The sequence below is a fragment of the Phyllobates terribilis genome, unplaced genomic scaffold (genome assembly GCF_046119375.1).
Source record: "Phyllobates terribilis strain yellow unplaced genomic scaffold, ASM4611937v1 Scaffold_298__1_contigs__length_2340664, whole genome shotgun sequence".
Taxonomy (NCBI): domain Eukaryota; kingdom Metazoa; phylum Chordata; class Amphibia; order Anura; family Dendrobatidae; genus Phyllobates; species Phyllobates terribilis.
This window is the reverse complement of record NW_027363058.1, coordinates 1,888,973-1,914,028: the sequence shown is the minus strand read 5'-3', so window position 1 is coordinate 1,914,028 and position 25,056 is coordinate 1,888,973. Positions and strand designations below refer to the sequence as shown.

Here is a 25,056-nt window from a genome sequence, read left to right as displayed (position 1 = left end):
ACAATAGACTCATGTTTGGCCCAGTCAGTTGCGTGGTGCCTCCCGACGCTGGAGGGTCTCAGGCTGCGGCCAGACCCTCGTGGCGTGTGTGGATTGATAGAAGTTACCACGTGGGACTGTGTTGTGTCCTTCATCTGCTGGATCCATTGAACTCATCCAAGGACTATTTCTATATTTTCTCTGGCGGGAGGCGCCCCCGGACTTGTTTCTGCCGTTATATAGAAAAAACGAACCAAATACGGAGAATATGGCAAAGAATCAAAAAACTTTATTGTAAACAATATACAGAAAAGACAAACATGATTAAAAAGGACGACACACAGACAACCAAACTGGGTGACACATATACAACATAATAATAGATGTTACATATCTATTAGGACAAAGTGCAAGAAGTGCTCGAATTCAAGGCATTTATGCACTGGTACAAAATTATGGTATATTTCATCACTATGGATATGTACCACGTGCCATATGGCCTATAGTGCCCTATTAAGAAATGCTAGAGAATTATATTGCACTCTTACCCATATTAGATCAGCACTCAGAATAAACAAGGACCCCAATGCGTGTTTCGCGTGGTATATCCTATGGCTTCCTCGGGGGGATTGTTTAATAGGACCTTCCATGTCTGTTTAAATATACTTTAGGGCCTGCGGTTACGTGACCACAACGGACCAATCATCTCCTGGACCATCAGCGCATGCGCGCTGAACCGCCCGAGCCAGATGCGTCACGCACGGCCATCAAGGTGAACCACGCATGACAGGGAACCAGGACACGTTGCCATGACCCCCGAACATGTGCAGACACCATGCAGATGCCGTGCATGACGCAGAGGCAAGAGGAGGCATAGCACCCACGCGCTCGCCAAAGAGAACACAGCAACGCATTTAGACAAGTATAGTAACGCAACTACTTAATAATGCAAAAATGTGTTAGAGTAAGAAGTATCATCTTCCTATAATTGCAACACGATTCTGTCAGTACAAAAATCTATTTTCTTGGTCCAATTTAATTGTTGCTCGTAGTATCCTCATATTGATTAACCATATGTAGGTGATCCATATAGATGGTGCATATAGACTATGGAGCGGGAAAGTTACAAATGACAAAGAAAACTAATTAAAATCAACACATACAATTGTATAAAAATACCACAAAGAATATATCTATTAAAGAAATGGGTGAAGCTCAGGGCCTCATTAAGGCCATTTGGCGTCATTGTTCCCAGTTCCACTATCCATTTGGTTTCCCCTTGAGCCAGAACTTTTTTACATTTCCACCCCTAATGCCACTATGGATGACATCAATACCACGTACCATAAAGGTTTCAGGATTTCTCCCATGACAGATTTTAAAATGGCGTGCTATCGTCTTTAAGGAGGTTGTGTCGGCCACCGTCCTCGTACCCCATGTCACCTCACACCAGCCCCCTGGATGCCCCTCTACATACCCCATGCCCCTCACACCAGCCACACAGCCCCCTGGATGCCGCTCTACATACCCCATGCCCCCTCACCACCCACACAGCCCCCTGGATGTCCCTCTACATACCCCATGCCTCCTCACCACCCACACAGCCCCCTGGATGTCCCTCTACATACCCCATGCCTCCTCACACCACCCACACAGCCCCCTGGATGTCCCTCTACATACCCCATGCCTCCTCACACCACCCACGCAGCCCCCTGGATGTCCCTCTACATATCCCATGCCTCCTCACACCACCTACACAGCCCCCTGGATGACCCTCTACATATCCCATGCCTCCTCACACAACCCACACAGCCCCCTGGATGTCCCTCTACATATCCCATGCCTCCTCACACCACCCACACAGCCCCCTGGATGTCCCTCTACATACCCCATGCCTCCTCACACCAGCCACACAGCCCCCTGGATGTCCCTCTACACACCCCATGCCTACTCACACTACCCACACAGCCCCCTGGATGTCCCTCTACACACCCCATGCCCCTCACACCAGCCACACAGTCCCCTGGATGTCCCTCTACATATCCCATGCCTACTCACACAAACCACACAGCTCCCTGGATGTCCCTCTACATATCCCATGCCTCCTCACACCAGCCCCCTGGATGCCCCTCTACATACCCCATGCCTCCTCACACCAGCCACGCAGCTCCCTAGATGCCCCTCTACATATCACATGCCCCCTCACACCACCCACACAGACCCCTGGATGCCCCTGTATATATCCCATGCCTCCTAACACCAGCCACACAGCCCCCTGGATGTCCCTCTACATACCCCATGCCTCCTCACATAAGCCACACAGCCCCCTGGATGTCCCTCTACATACCCCATGCCCCCTCACACCAGCCACACGGCCCCCTGGATGTCCCTCTACATACCCCATGCCCCCTCACACCAGCCACACGGCCCCCTGGATGTCTCTCTACATACCCCATGACTCCTCACACCAGCCACACGGCCCCCTGGATGTCCCTCTACATACCCCATGCCTCCTCAAACCAGCCACACAGCCCCCTGGATGTCCCTCTACATACCCCATGCCTCCTCACACCAGCCACACAGCCCCCTGGATGTCCCTCTACATACCCCATGCCTCCTCACACCAGCCACACAGCCCCCTGGATGCCCCTCTACATACCCTATGCCTCCTCACACCAGCCACACAGCCCCCTGGATGTCCCTCTACATACCCCATGCCTCCTCACACCAGCCACACAGCCCCCTGGATGTCCCTCTACATACCCCATGCCTCCTCACACCAGCCACACAGCCCCCTGGATGTCCCTCTACATACCCCATGCCCCCTCACACCAGCCACACAGCCCCCTGGATGTCCCTCTACATACCCCATGCCCATCACACCAGCCACACAGCCCCTTGGATGTCCCTCTACATACCCCATGCCTCCTCACACCAGCCACACAGCCCCCTGGATGTCCCTCTACATACCCCATGCCTCCTCACACCAGCCACACAGCCCCCTGGATGTCCCTCTACATACCCCATGCCTCCTCACACCAGCCACACAGCCCCCTGGATGCCCCTCTACATACCCCATGCCTCCTCACACCAGCCACACAGCCCCCTGGATGCCCCTCTACATACTCCATGCCTCCTCACACCAGCCACGCAGCCCCCTGGATGTCCCTCTACATACCTCATGCCTCCTCACACCCACACAGCCCCCTGGATGTCCCTCTACACACCCCATGCCCCTCACACCAGCCAGGCAGCCCCCTGGATGTCCCTCTACATACCTCATGCCTCCTCACACCAGCCACACAGCCTCCTGAATGCCCCTCTACATACCCCATGCCCCCTCACACCAGCCAGACAGCCCCCTGGATGTCCCTCTACATACCCCATGCCCCTCACACCAGCCACACAGCCCCCTGGATGTCCCTCTACATACCCCATGCCCCTCACACCAGCCACACAGCCCCCTGGATGCCCCTCTACATACCCCATGCCCCCTCACACCAGCCAGACAGCCCCCTGGATGTCCCTCTACATACCCCATGCCCCTCACACCAGCCACACAGCCCCCTGGATGTCCCTCTACATACCCCATGCCTCCTCACACCAGCCACACAGCCCCTGGATGCCCCTCTACATACCCCATGCCCCTCACACCAGCCACACAGCCCCCTGGATGTCCCTCTACATACCCCATGCCTCCTCACACCAGCCACACAGCCCCCTGGATGCCCCTCTACATACCCCATGCCTCTCACACCACCCACACAGCCCCCTTTATGCCTCCACAGCATTTATCCACATGGTCAGTTCCCCCCACCTTAGTCCTCACAGCACAACGCTGAACACGAGCTCCTCATCACCATCCTCCTGTCCCGGCCCAATGTGCACTGCTGCAGCTGCAGGTGGAAGAGTGTCCACTGGACTGAGAAGCCCCGCCCCTTCCGGTGACGTCATGATAGAATGAAATCACTCCTCCCCCTCAAGAGATCAACTCCAAACTAGACGCTACCTGACAACCAGCACAGCAGAGTCCTGCATCCACTGAGGCCCCTGATCATGTGACCCCTGACTCCTCCCCTCCTGTGACCTCATCACAGCTCCTGTGCGCACACAACAGCCATATATGTGGTGGCGGCTCTGCAGGTGGAGGTATGTGGAGACCCCATTACTGGGCGCAGGGGGCATTAACCCCTTCAGCACGGAGACTCTTTGGGGGTCTTGTGTTGTCCCTTTATAAGAATCATAAGGTTTCTGTTCTGTTTCCTGTAATAGATACATACGACCCAACTATGGAGACAAGAAGGGAGGAAACGTATTGTTCTCAGAGTACGGGACCCCCACAGTGTAATGCCCCCATTATGCCCCTTATGCAGGATGTATGATGTCCCCACACAGTGTAATGCCCCCATTATGCCCCTTATGCAGGATGTATGATGCCCCCCCACACAGTGTAATGCCCCCATTATGCCCCTTATGTAGTATGTATGATGCCCACACACCGTGTAATGCCCCCATTATACCCCTTATGCAGGATGTATGATGCCCCCACAGTGTAATGCCCCCATTATGCCCCTTATGCAGTATGTATGATGCCCACCACAGTGTAATGCCCCCATTATGCCCCTTATGCAGGATGTATGATGCCCTACACAGTGTAATGCCCCCATTATGCCCCTTATGCAGGATGTATGATGCCCCCATTATTCCCCTTATGCAGGATGTATGATGCCCACCACAGTGTAATGCCCCCATTATGCCCCTTATGCAGGATGTATGATGCCCCCCCACAGTGTAATGCCCCCATTATGCCCCTTATACAGGATGTATGATGCCCTCACACAGTGTAATGCCCCCATTATGCCCCTTATGTAGTATGTATGATGCCCTCACACAGTGTAATGCCCCCATTATGCCCCTTATGCAGGATGTATGATGCCTCCCACAGTGTAATGCCCCCATTATGCCCCTTATGCAGGATGTATGATGCCCCCACACAGTGTAATGCCCCCATTATGCCCCTTATGCAGTATGTATGATGCCCCCACACAGTGTAATGCCCCCATTATACCCCTTATGCAGTATGTATGATGCCCCTACACAGTGTAATGCCCCCATTATTCCCCTTATGCAGGATGTATGATGCCCCCCCACAGTGTAATGCCCCCATTATGCCCCTTATGCAGGATGTATGATCCCCCCCACAGTGTAATGCCCCCATTATGTCCCTTATGCAGGATGTATGGTGCCCCACACAGTGTAATGCCCCCATTATGCCCCTTATGCAGGATGTATGATGCCCCCCCACAGTGTAATGCCCCCATTATGCCCCTTATGCAGGATGTATGATGCCCCCACACAGTGTAATGCCCCCATTATGCCCTTTATGCAGTATGTTTGATGCCCCCACAGTACCGCCTGAGGTCCTGCAGTTGGAATAATCCCTCTGGAGTTGGTTTTCCCTTTGCCTGCTCCCCTCCATGTAGACCCTCGAGCATGTATACATGCATGTAGGGGAGCAGCCGGCCTTACTAGATATCGAGGCTTTGTACAGTAATATACGGCCTGAGGATGGTATCAGAGGGGTAAGACGTTTCTTTTAATCGAGATCAGTACAGTGTAGCAGACATAATGACTTCATGGAGGATCTTCTAAAATTCACTCTTACTCATAACTTCTTTCTTTTTGACAGGCAGTACTTCCTCCAGCTCAGGGGTACTGCGATGGGGAACCCCTGTGCCCCCTCATGTGCTAACTTATCCCTGGACTGATGGGAGGAAAACATAATATTCTTTGATGATTATAAGTGGTGGCATCCATATACTGGGGTATGGTACAAATATATTGACTACATTTTTATCATCTGGTCGGGGACGAGTGAACAATCTTTTTAATTTGTCGGGGAACTCAACATCAATAGAGTGGGCCTTAGATTTACATCTGAATTTAATTCTAATCATAATTTTTATTTTTATAGCACCAACATATTCCACAGCACTTTACAATTTTAGGGGGGATTTATACAGACAATACAGACTTTACAGAATAAGCATAACTCAGATGTTAAACGGAGTGAGGGTCGCAAGCTTACAGTCTGTAAGGAAATAGGGGAGACATAAAGGTAAAATGTAGATATATTCTATAATACAGCCTTAATATAGTAAATAGGGTAAGTACGTAACACTACATGAACTGGTTGCCAGCCAGTATGTGTACAGTACAGACAGAGGCTAATCAGTGCATGAATGGTATGAGCATGATTTTGAAGAAAATTTTAATATGGGCCAAACTGGGACAGTTAGATAAGTGTGTTGAGGTGATAGGCCAGTCTAAAGAAATGGGTTTTTATGGCTCGCTTAAAACTGTGAGTATTAGGAATTAATTGAATTGTCCTGGGTAGTGCATTCCAAAGAATTGGTGCAGCACGCGAGAAATCTTGGAGGCGGGAGTGGGAGACTCGGATTATGGAAGATTTTAGATTTAAGTCATTGGCAGAATGGAGGGTACGGGAAGGGTGGTAGACTGAGACGAGGGAGGAGATGAAGAGTGGTGCTGAATCGTGGAGCGCTTTGTGGGTGAGAGTGATAAGTTTATATTGAACTCTGTATTGGATGGGCAAGCAGTACAATGACTGGCACAGGGAAGAGGCATTGGTGTAGCGGTTGGAGAAGAATATGATCCTGGCTGTTGCGATCAGGATGGATTGGAGAGGGGAGAGTTTAGAAAGAGGGAGACCGATTAGTAAAGAGTTGCAATAGTCTAGACAAGAATGAATAAGAGCTACAGTAAGAATTTTTGCCGAGTCAAAGGTAAGAAAATATCTGATTCTAGAGATGTTTTTGAGGTGTAGATGACACGAGCGAGTGATTTGATCTGAGGAGTGAAGGAAAGATCTGAATCGAGTATGAACCCAAGACCAACAAGTGGGCTTGTTGCTGGTTGCTGGGGAGTAATGGTGGAGCCACAAACTGAAGTGGCAATATTGGGCGCAAGTAGGATAGTGGAGGGAGGAAATACGAGTAGTTCAGTTTTTGACAGATTCAGTTTTAGATAGAGGGAGGACATAGTGTTAGAGATGGCGGAAAGACAATCACTGGTATTTTGTAATAATGCAGGGGTGAAGTCCGGAGTAGAGGTGTATAATTGGGTGTCATCAGCATAGAGATGGTACTGAAAACTGAATCTGCTGATTGTTTGTCCAATAGAAGCGGTATATAAGGTGAAAAGAAGGGGGCCTAGGACTGATCCTTGAGGAACCCCGACAATAAGGAACCCCGACAATAAGGGGAAGGTGAGAGGAAGAGGAGCCAGCAAAAGACACAGTGAAGGAGCGGTCAGAGAGGTAGATCCACAGTGTCTAATGCTGCAGAGTGATCCAGTAGAATCAGCAGGGAGTATTGACCATTAGATTTGGCTGTTAGGAGATCATTAGAGACTTTAGTGAGTGCAGTTTCAGTAGAATGTAAAGGGTCAAGAAGGGAGTTATCTGAGAGATGGCGTATTAGACAGGAGTGGACCAGGCGTTCCAGGAGTTTAGAGATAAAAGGAAGATTGGAAACAGATCTGTAGTTGGCCGTGCAGTTCTGGTCGAGGGATGGTTTTTTAAGTAATGGATGTATGCTGGCGTGTTTAAAAAAGGAGGGAAAAATACCAGATAAGAGGTAGAGGTTGAATATTTTAGTTAGGTGAGTGGTGACAGCTGGAGAAAGGGACTGAAGGAGATGTGAGGGAATAGGGTCACTGGTGCAGGTGGTAGAGCGAGAGGAAGCAAGGAGCCTTGTCACTTCTTCCATGACTGGTTCGAAGTCAGAAAATGAGCAAGATGCAGTGTGGGAGGGGGGGAGCATGCATAACATTTTGGGATTGGGAGAAAATTTCCTGTCTGATATGATCAAATTTTTCTTTGAAATAATTGGCCAGATCGTCAGCGCAGAGGTCGGTGGTCGGGCCTTGTGCTGTTTGATTAAGGAGAGAGTAAGTGTCAAACAGGTGTTTTGGCTTATTGGGCCTTGAGATGATGAGGTTGTTAAAGTAGGATTGTTTGGAGAGGTGAAGGGCGGAGTTATAGGTTTTAAGCATAAATTTATAATGGATCAAACCTTCGGCCAGATTAGATTTTCTCCACAGCCGTTCGGCACCAGGAGCACCGCTGGAGAAAACGTGTTTGTAGTGTGTGCCAGGGTTATCGCCATCTGTGCCGAGTTGTTCTTTGTGTAGGAGGTGCGGCTTCATCGAGGGCGCATAGCTTTATTTCTTTATAATGCTTTAGTGCAGAGTCGGGACATGAGAGGGAGGAGATTGGGACCAATGATGTTTGCAATGTTTTCATAAATTTCTGGGTGTTAATGGCGCGTATATTTCTATAGGTGTGGAAAGTGGGGGTGTCTTGAGCAGGGTGACAGTTCTTCACAGAGAATGAAAGAAGGTTGTGATCAGAGAGCGGAAGAGGAGCGTTAGAAAAGTCATGTATTAAACAGAGCCGGGCGAAGATAAGGTCAAGAGTATTTCCATCATGTGTAGGAGAATTAGTAAGCTGTGAAAGACCGAAGGAGGAAGTTAGCGATAAAAGATGAGCTGCAGATGGGGAGAATGGATCGCCAATTGGGATGTTAAAGTCTCCTATGATGAGGGTGGGGATGTCATAGGATAGAAAGTTTGAAAGCCAAGTGGCAAAATGATCCACAAACTGACAGGAGGGGCCCGGAGGGCGATAGACAACCAGCACTTGCAGGGAGAAGGGCCGGGAGAGTCTGACTCTGTGGCCCTCAAAAGAAGGGAAGATAAGTGAGGGTACTGAGGATATAACCTGAAAAGTACATTTTGTTTAAAGGACCAGACCAACACCAATTATTACCAGTTGCTGTTCCTGTATGTACTGATCAAGAAAGATTGAAATGGGACCCTAGGGACACTCCTCTACCATAAACCTTCAAGCACTAATAAACTATTGAAGTGTGATAACCACCACCCCCATCTCCATACAAAGAGGAAAACCCAAGGGCCAATTTTTCTGGTTGAGAAAGTACTGCTCGAATGTCACAGATTTTAATATACAGGCAATAGACCTGAACACCAGATTAAGGGATAAAGGGTACTCATGGTACATTTTCGATTCCGCATCATCGTTTGCAGAAAAATGGTAGAGACAGACACTCCACCATACCAATCCAAGAGACCAAGAAGAAGATTGGACTACACGAGTAAGAAAAACTTATGACAATCAGAGTGACTGTATCTTTCATATCCTCAGAAAACACTGGGATATACTTGTGGTCGACCCGGACCTGAGGGTGCTGTGGAATCTACTCCCACAATAACTTTCAGAAAGTTTAGTGCATAGTTTCTTTAAAAACTGCACCCAAGGGGACTTGGCTAGATAGAAGAATCTGTGGTTTCTTTAGTTCTGGAGAATGTTGTACATGTAATTGGATGAGACCATGTAAATCTTTCTCAAGTTCCTCCATGGTTAAAATCTTTTTCCAGTGGGATTATTCCAGCTGTAAAACCTCAGGACTAGTATATATGGCCACATGCACCTGCCCCTAGAATATGTAGACAAGATCAAGAGGGAGTCTAGGAGGAGAGGAGGGGAGCATTTGGGCGATATACGCCATGGTCGGGAGATCCCATTAGTGAGACACATGAACAGTGCACATCGAGGTGAACCCGGAGACCTCTCCTTTTGTATCATTGTGGTGGTTAAACCCAATGTGAGAGGAGGTGATCACAATAGATGTATCCTCTGAAAGGAAAGTGAGTGGATTGTTAGACTGGATTCACCAGCCCCTAAGGAACTCAATGAGCAAATTTCCTATGCCTGTTTTGTGTGACTACAGCCCCATTCTGGATTATATTTTTGGATTTTATGCTCTACCCATTGCTAGTCAGTTCCCTGTGAATGGGGTTCACATATTGTTGTACTTCACCGAGATATCTGAGCTTCTATATCAGAATTATTACTTATCAATTATATTCCACTTATACTATTTCGTCATTAACAAGTGTGGTGATCCTTGTGTATCTCTAATTGTGCAATAGAGGTCAAGTTTGACCATTTAGGAATATACTGTGGGCCACCATCCCATATTTTTTGTAGTGATAAAGTAGATCTACATGCCTATTGCATGATGGGAGGATGTGCAGTACTTGTTTTTAGTCTCCCATGATGCTGATCTCAGAGATAGGATTTTTCTATGTTGGTGGTATGCAATCCAATACCATATGCGATCCGGAGTTGTACGCATGCTTCCGGACATGCACATGCGCAGATAGGAGACCGTGATGCACTCCGGCATGGAACGCACATGTCCGGGAACGTTTGAGCTTTCTGTCCGCCCGTTGTTTTGTGCTGGATTGTGGGGCGTTCTTGAGAATTTATTTTTGTTCCATCTTTCTTTAGTTGATCCCACTGATGGATCAGATAAGTCCTCAGAGAATTATAATTAGAGGAACCCATGGACACATTAGGATTTGTGAAGCTGACCTCCGCTCTCCTCTATTTCCTTTGAATTTATTGTGTGACCTGTATTTCAGAACAGTAGCTCCTGGTTTGTTTCATTTCCATGTGTAAATTGAATTTGACTCGTAGTCTTTGATATCTCTCTCAAACGTAGTTTTTTTGATGTGTGAGATGGCATCCTCCAGACTTTGTAAATTCTTTTGCATATTTTGTTTGTGTTTTGGATCCAAAAAGGCTTCTACACCAGGCGGAATAAGCAAGAAACAAATATCAAACGCAATGTAACTTGGTTATCCTATAAGGGTTTTTTTAAATGTGGCCATACACCCTGTAAAGCATGCAACTATGTTAATAAAACCAACACATTTGAAGAAAACCTAACGGTACAGCAATTTTCAATACACAATTTCATCAATTGTAACACTATAGGGGGTCATTTATTTAATAGAGTGTATAGAGAGTTAACTGCAATACGTGGGATGCACGTCAGGTCCGCTAAAAAATGTATTAGAAGACATTAATCTATTAAGATATTTGGCAGTCGGCACCACACAATCTAAATCACTGAAATATGATACGGGGGCCAATGGTAACTGTGCAACAAAGCACATAAAGAAGTAGGTAGAGAAAAGCTTGCACAGTGAGATAATGCATATCCAAAAATAATAAGAAATACAATAGCAACTTTATTTCATGTAGGGACACACAAGTGGTTAAAAAACATACGACCCATGACGAAGCTACTGTAGTAGCGATACACGTAGGGCATAGATACCTACGGAGGGAGTCCACTGCAGAGAGGTAAGCCCTACGCGTATCGCTACTACAGTAGCTTCGTCAGGGGCTGTATTTCTCTTGCTGATCAAAAAGGTCATAGCATTTGTATAACCCTGAATGCTGAATTCTATTCGTTTGGAAGCAATCATGCTTACTGTGCTAATGACAAATTGTACTAAGTCAGCTGAAAGTTTATTTACAACAGCCCCTGTGATACCAACTATGTAAATAGATTAGCTCAAACAATGATAGGTGATCCCTGCACCCTTACCTCTTTTACCTGGGCTTTATGACCTCACACAGATGTAAATATAAACAGGGGTGTCTGTAGTGCTGTAGACATAATGAAATTTGGGACAGAGAATCACGGAACATCAGAAGGACTTTGGAAGGAGAATGGGAGACATCCTTCAGGAAAGTAGATGGATTGCATGGCATCTAAAGAGACACAGATTTGTATTCTACATGATTCTAGTCTAAGGGTATCAGATCTGCTCCATTAACCATCAGAGAGACAATGGATACTTTTGGGAAGTCCAGGAGAGGACGAAAAAGTCACATGGCCCCATGGATATGCTGTTTTGGTGTTGCTAGGAGGGACCCACTGGTCACCTAGAACCCATGGAGACATTTGGAGTTGCCAGGAGGGACCCACTGGTCGTCTGGTCCCATGGAAACTCTCGGAGAGGCCAGGATGGGACCATCGGGTCTCCTGGTCTTGTACCTCGATGGACTGTTGACTTCCTTAGCTTGCCGCTACCTTCTCTCTGTGGGGGCCCGGGTAGTCGGCCCTGGAAGTCTCCAAAGTCGCAGCTGTTCTATCCCAGAAAGGCAGAGATGGAAGGATGAGACTGTGTAATGTACCATCTTGGGTATTTTCTGGGACTGTTCTGTATGTTTAATGTCCGCTTTATGGTTTCTATAAAGTATTGCCACGCTGTTTTACCCTCACCCTGTGTTGTTTGAGTAGCATTACGCCCACAGAAGACCCCGGGTCTCCACAGTCCCTGACCAGGGTGACTCCATGCGGTGTTCTTCAGACAAGGTGCATTAAATAAACAGTGAGCTGACCTCCCTCTCCATTTTCTCATTATATGCATGTTTTCCTTATAGTGACAAATATTTATTTTTGCTAAAACTGTGATATTTTCACTTTACAACTTTTTTTAAACCTTTTTTATAAACTTTTTAAAATAACTCTCATTAGTGCGATCATACAACACAGAAGCCTTTGATTGCTCAGGTGATGCACTGTACTACTGTAGTGCCGTGTATTATCACTGCCTGTCAGTGTAATACTAACTGCCCCATACACATGAGATAAGTGTTGGCTGAAGGATCATTTGGCACACGGCTATCTCTCCAGACTCCCCCATACACAAATATTCCAGCTTTCCTGTGGTTTGTATGACTGACTGCATCTGTAGGGAGGTCCCCAAATACATTATATAGTCAACCAAAATCAGTGCTTCCATGTAACTTTAGTCTAATGTTTATGGAGGCGTTAAAAAGTAAGTTATGGAACTCTGCCTCTGGCCCGGCCTAATAGACTTTTGTACATTACAGGCCCAGTACTTGGGGGAGGAGGGCATTCAGCCGAACTCTGTCACACTTTATTAGATGCCATGTTTGCTTTTTGCAGGCGCAAGTGGTTAAACTGCCAGGGATTTTATTGCAGCCGCACCTGTGCCATCCCTGAGGTGTACATCTATGTTCTGGTGCCCAAAAGAGTTCATAATATGTTAAAAAATTACACAATGTGTCTTCTGCTTTTTGCATGTTTTTTCTTTTCACAAGAATTGTTGGTGTAAATTTTCTTTTGAAACCTTTTAATATCTGCTTTTTTTCTGGGTTTTTTCTTGTAATATAGGAAAGCCTAAGGCTAGAAATAAAACCCATAATACACTCTACATGTAGACTTTAGTATCAAATAATTTCTCTCCGCAGCATTTGTGCAAGCAAAACAGCTTTTATAAAAGCCTCAAACTTCTGTGTGTGAATCAGACATGAGATCTAACTTGATAGATTACAGCTCGGGGAAGACGGGAAACATTCATACAGACGGCCAGTGGTGATGTAGTCAGTGACGGACTGTCTCCAAATATGGTTTTAGATCCGTAGTAGTAGATGTTTCCTCATCATGAAGTAGTTATTTCTCATGTCACGTGAAATAAATATCTCCTGCATTATTGCTAATGCCAATTCCAGTGATGGAAAATGAGACGAGAATTGGCGTTATGGAAGGTGAGTCTATGAGTAACGTATTCTGCTGCAGACTTCGAGGACGGAATTGCTTGTTGCTATGACCTAAAATATGTAGGTTTTATTACTAGATGTAAAGAAAAAACTAAATAAAAAATAATAAATCTCCTCATATGTTTCCCCTTATTATCTCCAGTAATTGTATTATTACACAGGATTTTTATGATGTTACATCGGCTCATCTTCTTCTCGTTCAGGTCTCTACAACACCGGATCCACTCAGTGAAGATCGTCTATATAAGAAAATTTTCCTGATTTACCTTTCAAAGATGGATATGGACAGGGACAAGATGGTGGAGAGGATATTACACCTCACCCTAGAGATCCTCTTCCGGCTTACTGGAGAGGTGAGAGGTTCTGATGACGTCACATTACATCATTCTTATCTATGGGAATAACAGATGGACAGAACTGGAGAGGTGAGGACTCTGGAAATGTATGTAGTGAGATTTATTAATGTGTCTCTCCATAACCAGAGGTTAATCATGGAGCCTCCACCTCACCCCCTGATACATGAGGACATCAATGACCAGATCCTAGAACTCGCCTACAAGATGATTGAGCTGCTAACTGGAGAGGTGACACTGTTGGGAATGCTGGGACATTATACAGTAACGCTATGAAGGGTTCGAGGGGATGACAGTATCATTGTATGTGTCAGGTTCCTATAAGGTGTCAGGATGTCGCTGTCTATTTCTCCATGGAGGAGTGGGAGTATTTAGAAGGACACAAAGATCTGTACAAGATTATGATGGAGGTTCCCCAGCCCCTCACATCACCAGGTAATAGACAGGACTAAATACACAAGGCCTATAATTATCTGTATGTAAAGAATGAATTCAGTCCCTGTATGTGTTTCCTCCAGATCTATCCAGTAAGAGGACAACACCAGAGAGATGTCCCCTTCCTCTTCTTCCACAGGACTGTAAACAAGAAGATCCCAATGTTCCTCAGGATCATCAGGTAGATGGAGAGAAGGTGTCATGAGATCTCCCCTATGATGTGTAGACGGCTGTAAAAGTCATGTCTTCAGTCTTGTTTTATCCACCATTATTATGTTTTATACTTGTGTAATGAGAATGGTGGAGATGGCAGGATTAGAGCCGATCATACATGTGACTTTTCCAATGATGCTGTTGGCTTCCTAGATCCCTGATATCTTATTGGATGAATCTACCTTCTCTCCCTTCTGTGCTGCTGAATGTGCTCATATGGTCCCTACAAGACCAGGTCCAGTCTTTCTGGCCAAAGTTTGCTTTTTTGATCGATAACATTAAATGTGCAGTGAGGACCAAGTGTGAATTTCTGTACAATAACAATAGTTTCCCTTTATACTTTTCAATTTCTTTTTAAACCAACTAACTTCAAACAGGATCTTGATAAACTACATAAAAAACATTACACCTGTGCCATGATATGTCTTTAAGCTGTGCGTGGCTGATGGCTGTAATATACTTCTATTCACGCCTGCAGGAGATGTGGTGGCATGGCTCGAGCCCTGGTTTCATGGATTCACTCCATGTCATAAATTCCATTATGTTTTCAATCCTAAAGAATTCAGATTCCTGCACAATCTCTCCTGAAATGGAGGCACTAATACTTTCTCTACTCTTCTGGTCAGGACTCATCATACCTCCAATGGTCCACCATAAATGAGTGCAACTCCGGTTTAGTGTTGGATTTCTTCCTTCATACATATTTTGTTGTTGGGGATGTTACATATATTCTTTCTTTTTTTTACAAGTTCATTCTGTATGATAGTCTGATTGTGGTGGGATCGGCCGGCCTCACTTATGTGTCTCTGTAACTCCCTGGTAGTCTTTCAAAAAGTTCTCCATTGCCTCTTCCAAATGCCAGAGATCTAAATTTAAGACCCCTCAGCTCTGCAGTATTGTAAAAAACTTCACTTTAAATGTCTAATATTTCTTCTTGACACTCATGTGACAGAAAATATTGTCCCTTACGATAGTTTAGATGATGAAGAGCCCCCGAGCCCCAGACTCTAATTACCCCAGAGAGGTTTCTCCACTAGTTACTCATTTTTCTCTGATGAAGACTGTTGAGTTTGATCATTTCAGTAGATGTTTTATTGTCTATGCTCAGTTTTTGACTTCAGTAATCCTCTGATTTAACCCCTTCCCGCAGACAGTTTTATGTTCCTAATCGGCCCCATTTTTCAAATTTGACGTGTGTCACTTTATGTAGTGATAATTTTGGAATTCTTCACAAAGGATAATAGGAAACAAATGGACCTTACAAATTATTTTCCAACTTCTCTTGAATCTGACAATCCCCTATATACGGTTGTACACTACTGTCTGGGCACATGGCAGGGTAAGAAGGGAAGGAGCGACATTTAGCTATTAGGAATGCAGATTTTCCTGGAGTAGTTCGCAGACACAATGTATTGGGGGCGCTGTTCATGGTCTACTGGCAGCTCAAAAGATGGCCACCACAAACAGGCTTGTCACTATCTACCCTGTTTACAGATTTCACAAATTACTTTGCTGATCACCCTTTAACCCCTCTACATGGATCTGGCCTTACACAGATACTCCTAGGCTTGGGCCACGGTGTTACCTGCTGTTCTGTGGAGTGAGATGGGAAGCAGAATAGTCAGGTAGCCGGGTCAGAACCAGGAGGGCAGAGAAAGTACAAAATCAGAAGACACAAGAGTAGTCAGTAAACGGGCCGAGGTCACACCAGGAACCAAATACACAAGCCGGGAGCTGATCACAGAGGACTGAACCAGAGGAGAACAAGGCTGGATCTGGCAGCTTCCGGCAATATGCTTCCAGCTTTAGTAGGGTGCGGTGCTTTCCATATGGCTGAAGCAGGGAGCAGATTACTCCAGCTGGACAGCACACACACCCATACTGCCAGACTGGATGGTACTACTGGTCCCAGGCTACCTAATCTTAGTGGCTGGACAGAGCCTGTGCCTTTTACTCCATATTTGGGAGGCAGAATGAACAAACAGTTGAACACCACGCTCCACTGGTTCATCCTATGAGGTTTTCTATTAGATGGTCATTGTCCTGGTGAATAAGTGAATTTTTTTTTATATAACTTGCCTTTATTTACGGACAGTTTAAGTAGAAATGTTCAGAAATATAAAATTCAAGGATTTTTTATTAAAAAATAATAATTGGTTTTATTCTTGGCAGATAACTGTACCCGGAGATCAGAGGGACAGCTGACATCTTCAATTTTCAAATCAGATAATTTTCAGATCCCACAGAATACAATTGAAGTGACTGACGTTTCTCCAGATTTACCATCATCCCTTCCCAGCAAAGATCTGTCATCTGATCCTATGAAACACGTCCTGTCTTCTGATTCATTACCGACTACTAATGAAAATCAAAGTCACAAAATAAGCATTAAAAAACAAACTGCTCCTAATGCAAAGAAGCCATTTTCACATTCAGAATATAGAAATAGTTTTCCTCTCAAAAAGTCTTTTCTTAAACATCAAAAAATTCACACAGTGAAGAATAGATTTTCTTGCTCCAAGTGTGGGAGATGTTTTAATCGGAAATCAAATCTTGTTAGGCATGAGATAACTCCCACAGGAGAGAAGTCATTTTCCTGTTCAGAATGTGGGAAATGTTTTGTACAGAAATCAAACCTTATCGCACATCAGAGAACCCACACAGTGGAGAAGCCATTTTCCTGTTCAGAATGTGGGAAATGTTTTGTACAGAAATCAAATCTTATCAAACATCAGAGAACTCACACAGGAGAGAAACCATTTTCCTGTTCAGAATGTGGGAAATGTTTTGTACAGAAATCAAATCTTATCAAACATCAGAGAACTCACACAGGGGAGAAGCCTTTTTCATGTTTAGATTGTGGGAAATGTTTTGTACAGAAATCCTATCTTATAAGCCATCAGAGAACTCACACAGGGGACAAGCCTTTTCCATGTTCAGAATGTGGGAAATGTTTTACAGAGAAATCAACTCTTATCAAACATCACAAAACTCACACAGGGGAGAAGCCATTTTCATGTTCAGAATGTGGGAAATGTTTTACAGACAAATCAACTCTTATCACACATCAGAGAACTCACACAGGGGAGAAGCCTTTTCCATGTTCAGAATGTGGGAAAAGTTTTACAGACAAATCAACTCTTATCAAACATCAGAGAACTCACACAGGGGAGAAGCCTTTTCCATGTTCAGAATGTGGGAAATGTTTTACAGACAAATCAACTCTTATCACACATCAGAGAACTCACACAGGGGAGAAGCCTTTTCCATGTTCAGAATGTGGGAAATGTTTTAACCAGAAATCTAGTTTTCTTAAGCACCAGAGAACCCACACAGGGGAGAAGCCATTTTCATGTTCAGAATGTGGGAAATGTTTTACAGACAAATCAACGCTTATCAAACATCAGAGAACTCACACAGGGGAGAAGCCTTTTCCATGTTCAGAATATGGAAAATGTTTTAACCAGAAAGCACATCTTGATAACCACCGGAGAACCCACACAGGGGAGAATGCTGCAACTACACACAACTAGTCTCTGTACAGACAAGAAAGGCCCTAGCTGCACAACTAAAAACACCACCACAGACCTAACTCCCTAATAAGCCGTTGAGGAGTTTCTCATACCTCCTGAGGAACCAGAGGGGAGGCTGCAACACACTGTCAACAAGGGGAAAGTAAAGTATGAAGACCCATGACCTAGGACGCAAACCCAGCTTTCTGACACTAGGCACTAAATTGTGACCCAAAATCCTTTGCTAATCTTCAGATTTCATGATGTCTTGCACACAGTCAAGGCACCTAGTGCCAGAGGCAGCAAAACAACCCCAAAACACCTTTGAACCTCCACCATATTTGACTGTATGGGTTGTAAATTTATTGATTATGCTGCGCACCTTGGACAAAGGAACATGCGGATCCCTAAAGATGGACTTATAACCTTGAAATTGTTGATATTTTTCAACAATTTTGGTTCTCAAGTCCTCAGACAGTTCTCGTCTCCTTTTTCTGTTTTCTCCATGCTTAGTGTGGCACACATATGCACACAATGCAAAGATTGAATCAACTTCTCCCTTTTTTATCTAGTTTTAGTTGTGATTTTCATATTGCCAACACCTGTTACTTGCCACAATTGCGTTTGAACAAGCTTCACATGCTTGAAACAAAGTTGTTTACCCTCAATTTTGGCTAGGTGGCAACAATTTTTTCTGGCCTATTTTGTGTGAGATTATGTTTAATTTGCCTTTTTTTCTCTGTTTTCTTGTGTTGTTCCAATACTCGCAAAGGAAGTAAACGTGTATAACAAAACATGTAATTGCAATAATTTTCTGGGAGAATTACTTCATTTTCTGAAACAATTTCAAGGGATCCAACACTTTTCACCTTTACTTGTTTTTGTTGCCTTTTTAATTTGTTGCAGCATTTCATCCTCTACGTGTTCAGCTATATTAGGAGGCTTGTAGCAAACTCCAGTTAGCAGCTTTCCATTATTGCCATGTCCATGTACATTTACCCAGACTGATTCTACATCAGGAATGTAAAACTCAAAACATGAGAACTTTGACAAAGTCGTGGGCCAACCAGTATACAGTATAATGGGCCCCACATGCTCCTCCATACATAAGAAACGAGGAAAAAACTTCAAGTCAGAGTCCCATATAATAGTGAAAAAATTACAAAATGTTATTAATTATAATTTATACAGGAAAAAAATCTGAATCACAGAAACAGAGACAGTTAGTAGTAAAACAATGGAGGAGCACTAATGAGGAGCATGAGACAAATTAACATGATTCTTTTCTGATGTAAATACATAATTGGGCTGCCAAAAAATAAGAATATATTGTTAAAATGCAGTGAAGCATTCAATAAAAGTGCAGGTGCTTGTGAGGTAGGTCAGAAGTAGTTGCTATATAAGAGGTTAGTCACACCGCTGTCTATATATAGGGACTAATATAGATAGCTCATACCGGGGACAGCAGATCTTTGTAAGTGGTATCTTAGGCTACAGGGTAAAAGTATATCCTAATACATATTAATGCCTAGAAAATGCACCCAAGTAGGAAAAAAGATGAAAGAACGGCAGCAAAAAGAGTGTAGCATGAACCCTATAGAATACTTACAGCCAGTGGATGTGAATACGCCCCTCAATTGCGCTCACCGTGATGCGCGTTTTGGCACGGCTGCCTTCGTCAGGAGGTGGCATCAATGAAGGTGGGTAGGGTTTAAAAAGGGCCCTTGAGCCAATAGAAAAGGGGGTGTGTAGTCTCTCGGCCAATGGGTGTGGGGAGGGCGTGGCATGACACATGGCAATCACTGCTACACCGCCGCATCCAAGGCAAACGCATCATATGATCCGTCACGCCACAAGCACGTGGGGAACCACGTGATCACGCGTCATGGAGCATAAATTGATACGGCCAACGAGGACACCACAGAGAACAGTGAAGCATGAAGTATAACACGATTATATGAGATCATAGTATAAATGCATAATAAGATATAAGAAAATATCTCTCAAAATATCGATCTATAAATGCAAAATATATACAATAATAACTGGACAAAAAATGCGCACACAGAAAAAAAGTTACAGATCTTGAGAGACAATACAGTGCCAGCAATTATGTCCAAATTATCCAATAGCAGAATGGAAGTCCTCAACGTCATTGACAGAAATTATTAACTACTACCCAACCATACTACACTGCTCAAAAAAATAAAGGGAACACTTAACAGAATATACAGTATCTCCAAGTAAATCAAACTTCTGTGAAATCAAACTGTCCACGTAGGAAGCAACACTGATTGATAATCAATTTCACATGCTGTTGTGCAAATGGAACAAACAACTTGTAGAAATGATCGGCAATTAGCAAGACACCCTCAATAAAGGAGTGGTTCTGCAGGTGGGGACCACAGACCACATCTCAGTACCAATGCTTTCTGGCTGATGTTTTGGTCACTTTTGAATGTTGGTTGTGCTTTCACACTCGTGGTAGCATGAGACGGACTCTACAACCCACAGAAGTTGCTCAGGTAGTGCAGCTTATCCAGGGTGGCACATCAATGCGAGCTGTGGCAAGAAGGTTTGCTGTGTCTGTCAGCATAGTGTCCAGAGGCTGGAGGCGCTACCAGGAGACAGGCCAGTACACCAGGAGACGTGGAGGGGGCCGTAGGAGGGCAACAACCCAGCAGCAGGACCGCTACCTCCGCCTTTGTGCAAGGAGGAACAGGAGGAGCACTGCCAGAGCCCTGCAAAATGACCTCCAGCATGCCACAAATGTGCATGTGTCTGCACAAACGGTTAGAAACCGACTCCATGAGGGTGGTATGAGGGCCCGACGTCCACAGATGGGGGTTGTGCTCACAGCCCAAGACCGTACAGGACACTGGCGCCCTGTGCTCTTCACAGATGAAAGCAGGTTCTCACTGAGCACATGTGACAGACATGACAGAGTCTGGAGACGCAGTGGAGAGCGATCTGCTGCCTGCAACATCCTTCAGCATGACCGGCTTGGCAGTGGGTCAGTAATGGTGTGGAGGGCCGCACAGCCCTCCGTGTGCTCGCCAGAGGTAGCCTGACTGCCATTAGGTACTGAGATGAGATCCTCAGACCCCTTGTGAGACCATATGCTGCTGCGGTTGTCTCTGGGTTCCCCCTAATGCAGGACAATGCCAGACCTCATGTGGCTGGAGTGTGACAGCAGTTCCTGCAAGATGAAGGCATTGAAGCTATGGACTGGCCTCCCGTTCCCCAGACCTGAATCTGATTGAGCACATCTGGGACATCATGTCTCGCTCCATCCAGCAATGTCACGTTGCACCACAGACTGTCCAGGAGTTGGCGGATGCTTTAGTTCAGGTCTGGGAGGAGATCCCACAGGAGACCATCCGCAACCTCATCAGGAGCATGCCCAGGCGTTGTAGGGAGGTCATACAGGCACGTGGAGGCCACACACAATACTGAGCCTCATTGTGACTTGTTTTAAGGACATTACATCAAAGTTGGATCAGCCTGTAGTGTGTTTTTCCACTTTACTTTTGGGGGTGACTCCAAATCCAGGCCTCCATTGGTTAATAAATTTGATTTCCATTGATGATTTTTGTGTGATTTTGTTGTCAGCACATTCAACTTTATACAGAACAAAGTATTCAATGAGAATATTTCATTCATTCAGATCTAGGATGTGTTATTTCAGTGTTCCCTTTATTTTTCTGAGCAGTGTGTGTGTGTATATCTATATACAGTGAAGGAAATAAGTATTTGATCCCTTGCTGTTTTTGTAACTTTGCCCACTGACAAAGACATGAACAGTCTATAATTTTAAGGGTTGATTAATTTTAACATTGAGAGATAGAATATCCAAAGAAAATCACAGTGCCCCTGATGAAGCATCAGCAATACGGCGTTGGGGTGGTGTGAGGGGGCCGGGGTATGTTCTGAATACGTTTTCTCTTTTGATCCCGCTGGTTGTAGCCATTATGGGAAGGTGTCGCATCTTTTATTTGAGTTTTATCTCTTTATATATGAAATTAATATTTGTTATCATTTAATACATGCATATTTATATATATTTAAAAAAATTCTTTCCAAATCAGACAATGTGATTTTCAGGATTTGTTTTCCCATTTTGTCTCTGATAGTTGAGGTCGACCTATGATGTCAATATACATATAATATAATATATATACATATATTATCCCACATGAATATTGCTCCACTCATGTGTGTGTGTGTGAGCATATATTATTATATATATATTATTATATATATATATATATATATATAGTGTGTATATAAGACAGTGTGCTTTGCTGGAGGGGGAAGGACTTTTCTCTGAACAGAAGCTCAGTCTGGGCAAATCAGAAGCAGATTTGTGTAAAGGTGGTGTATACAACTCGTAACACCAGTTCCCTTCTGTCCTATCAGCTGAGGTTACCAGGGTTCATCATAGCTCTTAGTCAGTGATGGGGGAAAATGGGAGAATACAATAGGCTGGTGATATCAGTCCCCCACATCGGGGGCTGGAGATACCCCTCTTGGACTGGATGTAAAATCACAAGACATGTGACTTCTCTCTCTTACTCCATGGACACAATGACGACCATATCTGGTTGATACATTACAGACCAAAAGTTTGGACACACCTCATTTAAAGATTTTTCTGTATTTTCATGACTATGAAAATTGTACATTCACACTGAAGACATCAAAACTATGAATTAACACATGTGGAATTATATACTTAACAAAAAAGTGTGAAACAACTGAAATTATGTATTATATATTAGGTTCTTCAAAGTAGAAGGGAAGGACCAAATGTATGACGATGGGAAAATGGGGGAAACCCAACAACTAGGGAAAATGAGAGAGGAGACCCCCTAGGCACATCTTACAATACCCTGACTCCCCTATCGTCCCTAATCACCAAGAAACTCCAAGAAGAAACTAGCCGACAGCTAGAACTCCAGGCCTGAACAGAGGAAAATAGTTCACCGGTGACTCTCTGGAGACACTGTGGGTTTTTAAATATCAAGCAAGGGTGTGTCAATTAGCAGCAGAAAGAGATCACTGCTGGGTCCTAGTGAGAGGATAGCTCTACACTACAGGGATGAAAGAATCAAAAAGGTGTCTGCAAAGGCAAGCACAGCAACCTTCTACAGCTGGATCCAGAACGACTGTCTGTCAAACCTGATACACCCATGACACCCTCCCAGAATGTTAGACATAATTATTCCAGCAGCCTTTACGCCCATCGTGGGGGCGGAATAATAACAAATGTGGGATTAGAGGCTTAGAATACATAGGGGCGTGATGAATTCTAAGTCTTTGTATGAAATAGAATAAAAATGATAACAAAGATGGATGGCCACATTGGGAGATGAGAGGAAATAGGATGGGGTTTATTGATAATTACTATTTCACCCTTATTACTACTAACACTGAATGACTGTGGAGGTTGGCACCCTAAGAAGTCCATAGTCTAAAGAAAAGACTTAGAATTCATCATGTCCCTTTGTATTTTTAACCTCTAATACCAGAGGAATATCGTTTCCTAAGTGGGGTCACTATAGTGGGAGAGGGGGTCTGCTGTTTTGGCAGCGGCACAATATTCCAGACACAGCAGCAATCCAGAAACCATATACAGTGGATACGGAAAGTATTCAGACTCCTTTAAATTTTTCACTCTTTGCTTCATTGCAGCCATTTGGTAAATTCTAAAAAGTTCATTTTTTTTCTCATTAAAGTGCACTCTGCAGCCCATCTTCACTGAAAAAAACAGAAATGTAGACATTTTTGCAAATTTATTAAAAAAGAAAAACTGAAATATCACATGGTCATAAGTATTCAGACCCTTTGCTCAGGCACTCATATTTAAGTCACATTCTGTCCATTTCCTTGTGATCCTCATTGAGATGGTTCTACTCCTTCATTGGAGTCCAGCTGTGTTTAATTAAACTGATAGGACTTGATTTGGAAAGGCACACACCTGTCTATATAAGACCTCACAGCTCACAGTGCATGTCAGACCAAATGAGAATCATGAGCACAAAGGAACTACCCAAGGAGCTCAAAGACAGAATTGTGGCAAGGCACAGATCTGGCCAAGGTTACAAAAGAATGTCGGCATTACTTAAGGTTCCTAAGAGCACAGTGGCCTCCATAATCCTTAAATGGAAGAAGTTTGGGACCACCAGAAGTCTTCCTAGACCTGGTCGTCCAGCCAAACTGAGCAATCATGGGAGAAGAGCCTTGATGAGAGAGGTAAAGAAGAACCCCAATATCACTGTGGCTGAGCTCCAGAGATGCAGTAGGGAGATGAGAGAAAGTTCCACAAAGTCAACTATCACTGCAGCACTCCACCAGTCGGGCCTTTATGGCAGAGTGGCCCGACGGAAGACTCTCCTCAGTGCAAGACATATGAAAGCCTGCATAGAGTTTGCTCAAAAACACATGAAGGACTCCCAGACCATGAGAAATAAGATTCTCTGGTCTGATGAGACGAAGATAGAACGTTTATGGTGATAATTCTAAGTGGTATGTGTGGAGAAAACCAGGCACTGCTCATCACCTGCCCAATACAATCCCAACAGTGAAACATGGTGGTGGCAGCATCATGCTATGGGGGTGTTTTTCAGCTGCAGGGACAGGACGACTAGTTGCAATTGAAGGAAACATGAACAAGTACAGAGATATCCTGGATGAAAACCTCTTACTGAGTGCTCTGGACCTCAGACTTGGCCCGAAGATTCACCTTCCTACAAGACAATGACCCTAAGCACACAGCTAAAATAACAAAGGAGTGGCTTCAGAACAACGCTGTGACCATTCTTGACTGGCCCAGCCAGAGCCCTCACTTAAACCCAATTGAGCATCTCTGGAGAGACCTGAGAACGACTGTCCACCAACGTTCACCATTCAACCTGACGGAACTGGAGAGGATCTGCAAGGAAGAATGGCAGAAGATCCCCAAATCCAGGTGTGAAATACATTCCCAAGAAGACTCATGGCTGTACTAGCTCAAAAGGGGGCTTCTACTCAATACTGAGCAAAGGGTCTGAATACTTATGACCATGTGATATTT

The 25,056-nt window shown here is 44.6% G+C and overlaps 2 protein-coding genes and 1 long non-coding RNA gene across 3 annotated transcripts; 2 read left to right on the top strand and 1 right to left on the bottom strand.

Annotated features, from left to right (window-relative positions):
• Positions 1-246: 246 nt before the first annotated feature.
• On the bottom strand, positions 247-4,030 carry LOC141220465 (uncharacterized). The gene is made up of 2 exons (XR_012288677.1): positions 3,797-4,030; positions 247-1,086 (listed from the first exon to the last, which is right to left on the bottom strand). It is a non-coding gene; the product is annotated as an uncharacterized lncRNA (long non-coding RNA).
• On the top strand, positions 3,927-16,888 carry LOC141220464 (gastrula zinc finger protein XlCGF66.1-like). Its single transcript, XM_073666377.1, has 6 exons — positions 3,927-4,128; positions 13,672-13,821; positions 13,951-14,052; positions 14,136-14,256; positions 14,340-14,437; positions 16,642-16,888. The coding sequence occupies exons 2-6, from the start codon at positions 13,744-13,746 to the stop codon at positions 16,672-16,674; spliced, it is 432 nt and encodes a 143-aa protein (XP_073522478.1). The 5' UTR covers positions 3,927-4,128; positions 13,672-13,743; the 3' UTR covers positions 16,675-16,888.
• On the top strand, positions 16,657-20,362 carry LOC141220463 (uncharacterized). Its single transcript, XM_073666374.1, has one exon. It carries the CDS (start codon positions 16,791-16,793, stop codon positions 18,000-18,002), a length of 1,212 nt encoding a protein of 403 aa, XP_073522475.1. The 5' UTR covers positions 16,657-16,790; the 3' UTR covers positions 18,003-20,362.
• The last annotated feature ends 4,694 nt before the right edge of the window (positions 20,363-25,056 follow it).

Coding starts and splice junctions, on each gene's coding strand:
- LOC141220463 (XM_073666374.1), top strand. CDS start 16,791: ATGAAACACGTCCTGTCTTCTGATTCATTACCGACTACTAATGAAAAT.
- LOC141220464 (XM_073666377.1), top strand. CDS start 13,744: ATGGATATGGACAGGGACAAGATGGTGGAGAGGATATTACACCTCACC. Junction 14,257..14,339: donor CCAGCCCCTCACATCACCAG/GTAATAGACAGG, acceptor TGTTTCCTCCAG/ATCTATCCAGTAAGAGGACA. Junction 14,438..16,641: donor ATGTTCCTCAGGATCATCAG/GTAGATGGAGAG, acceptor TATTCTTGGCAG/ATAACTGTACCCGGAGATCA.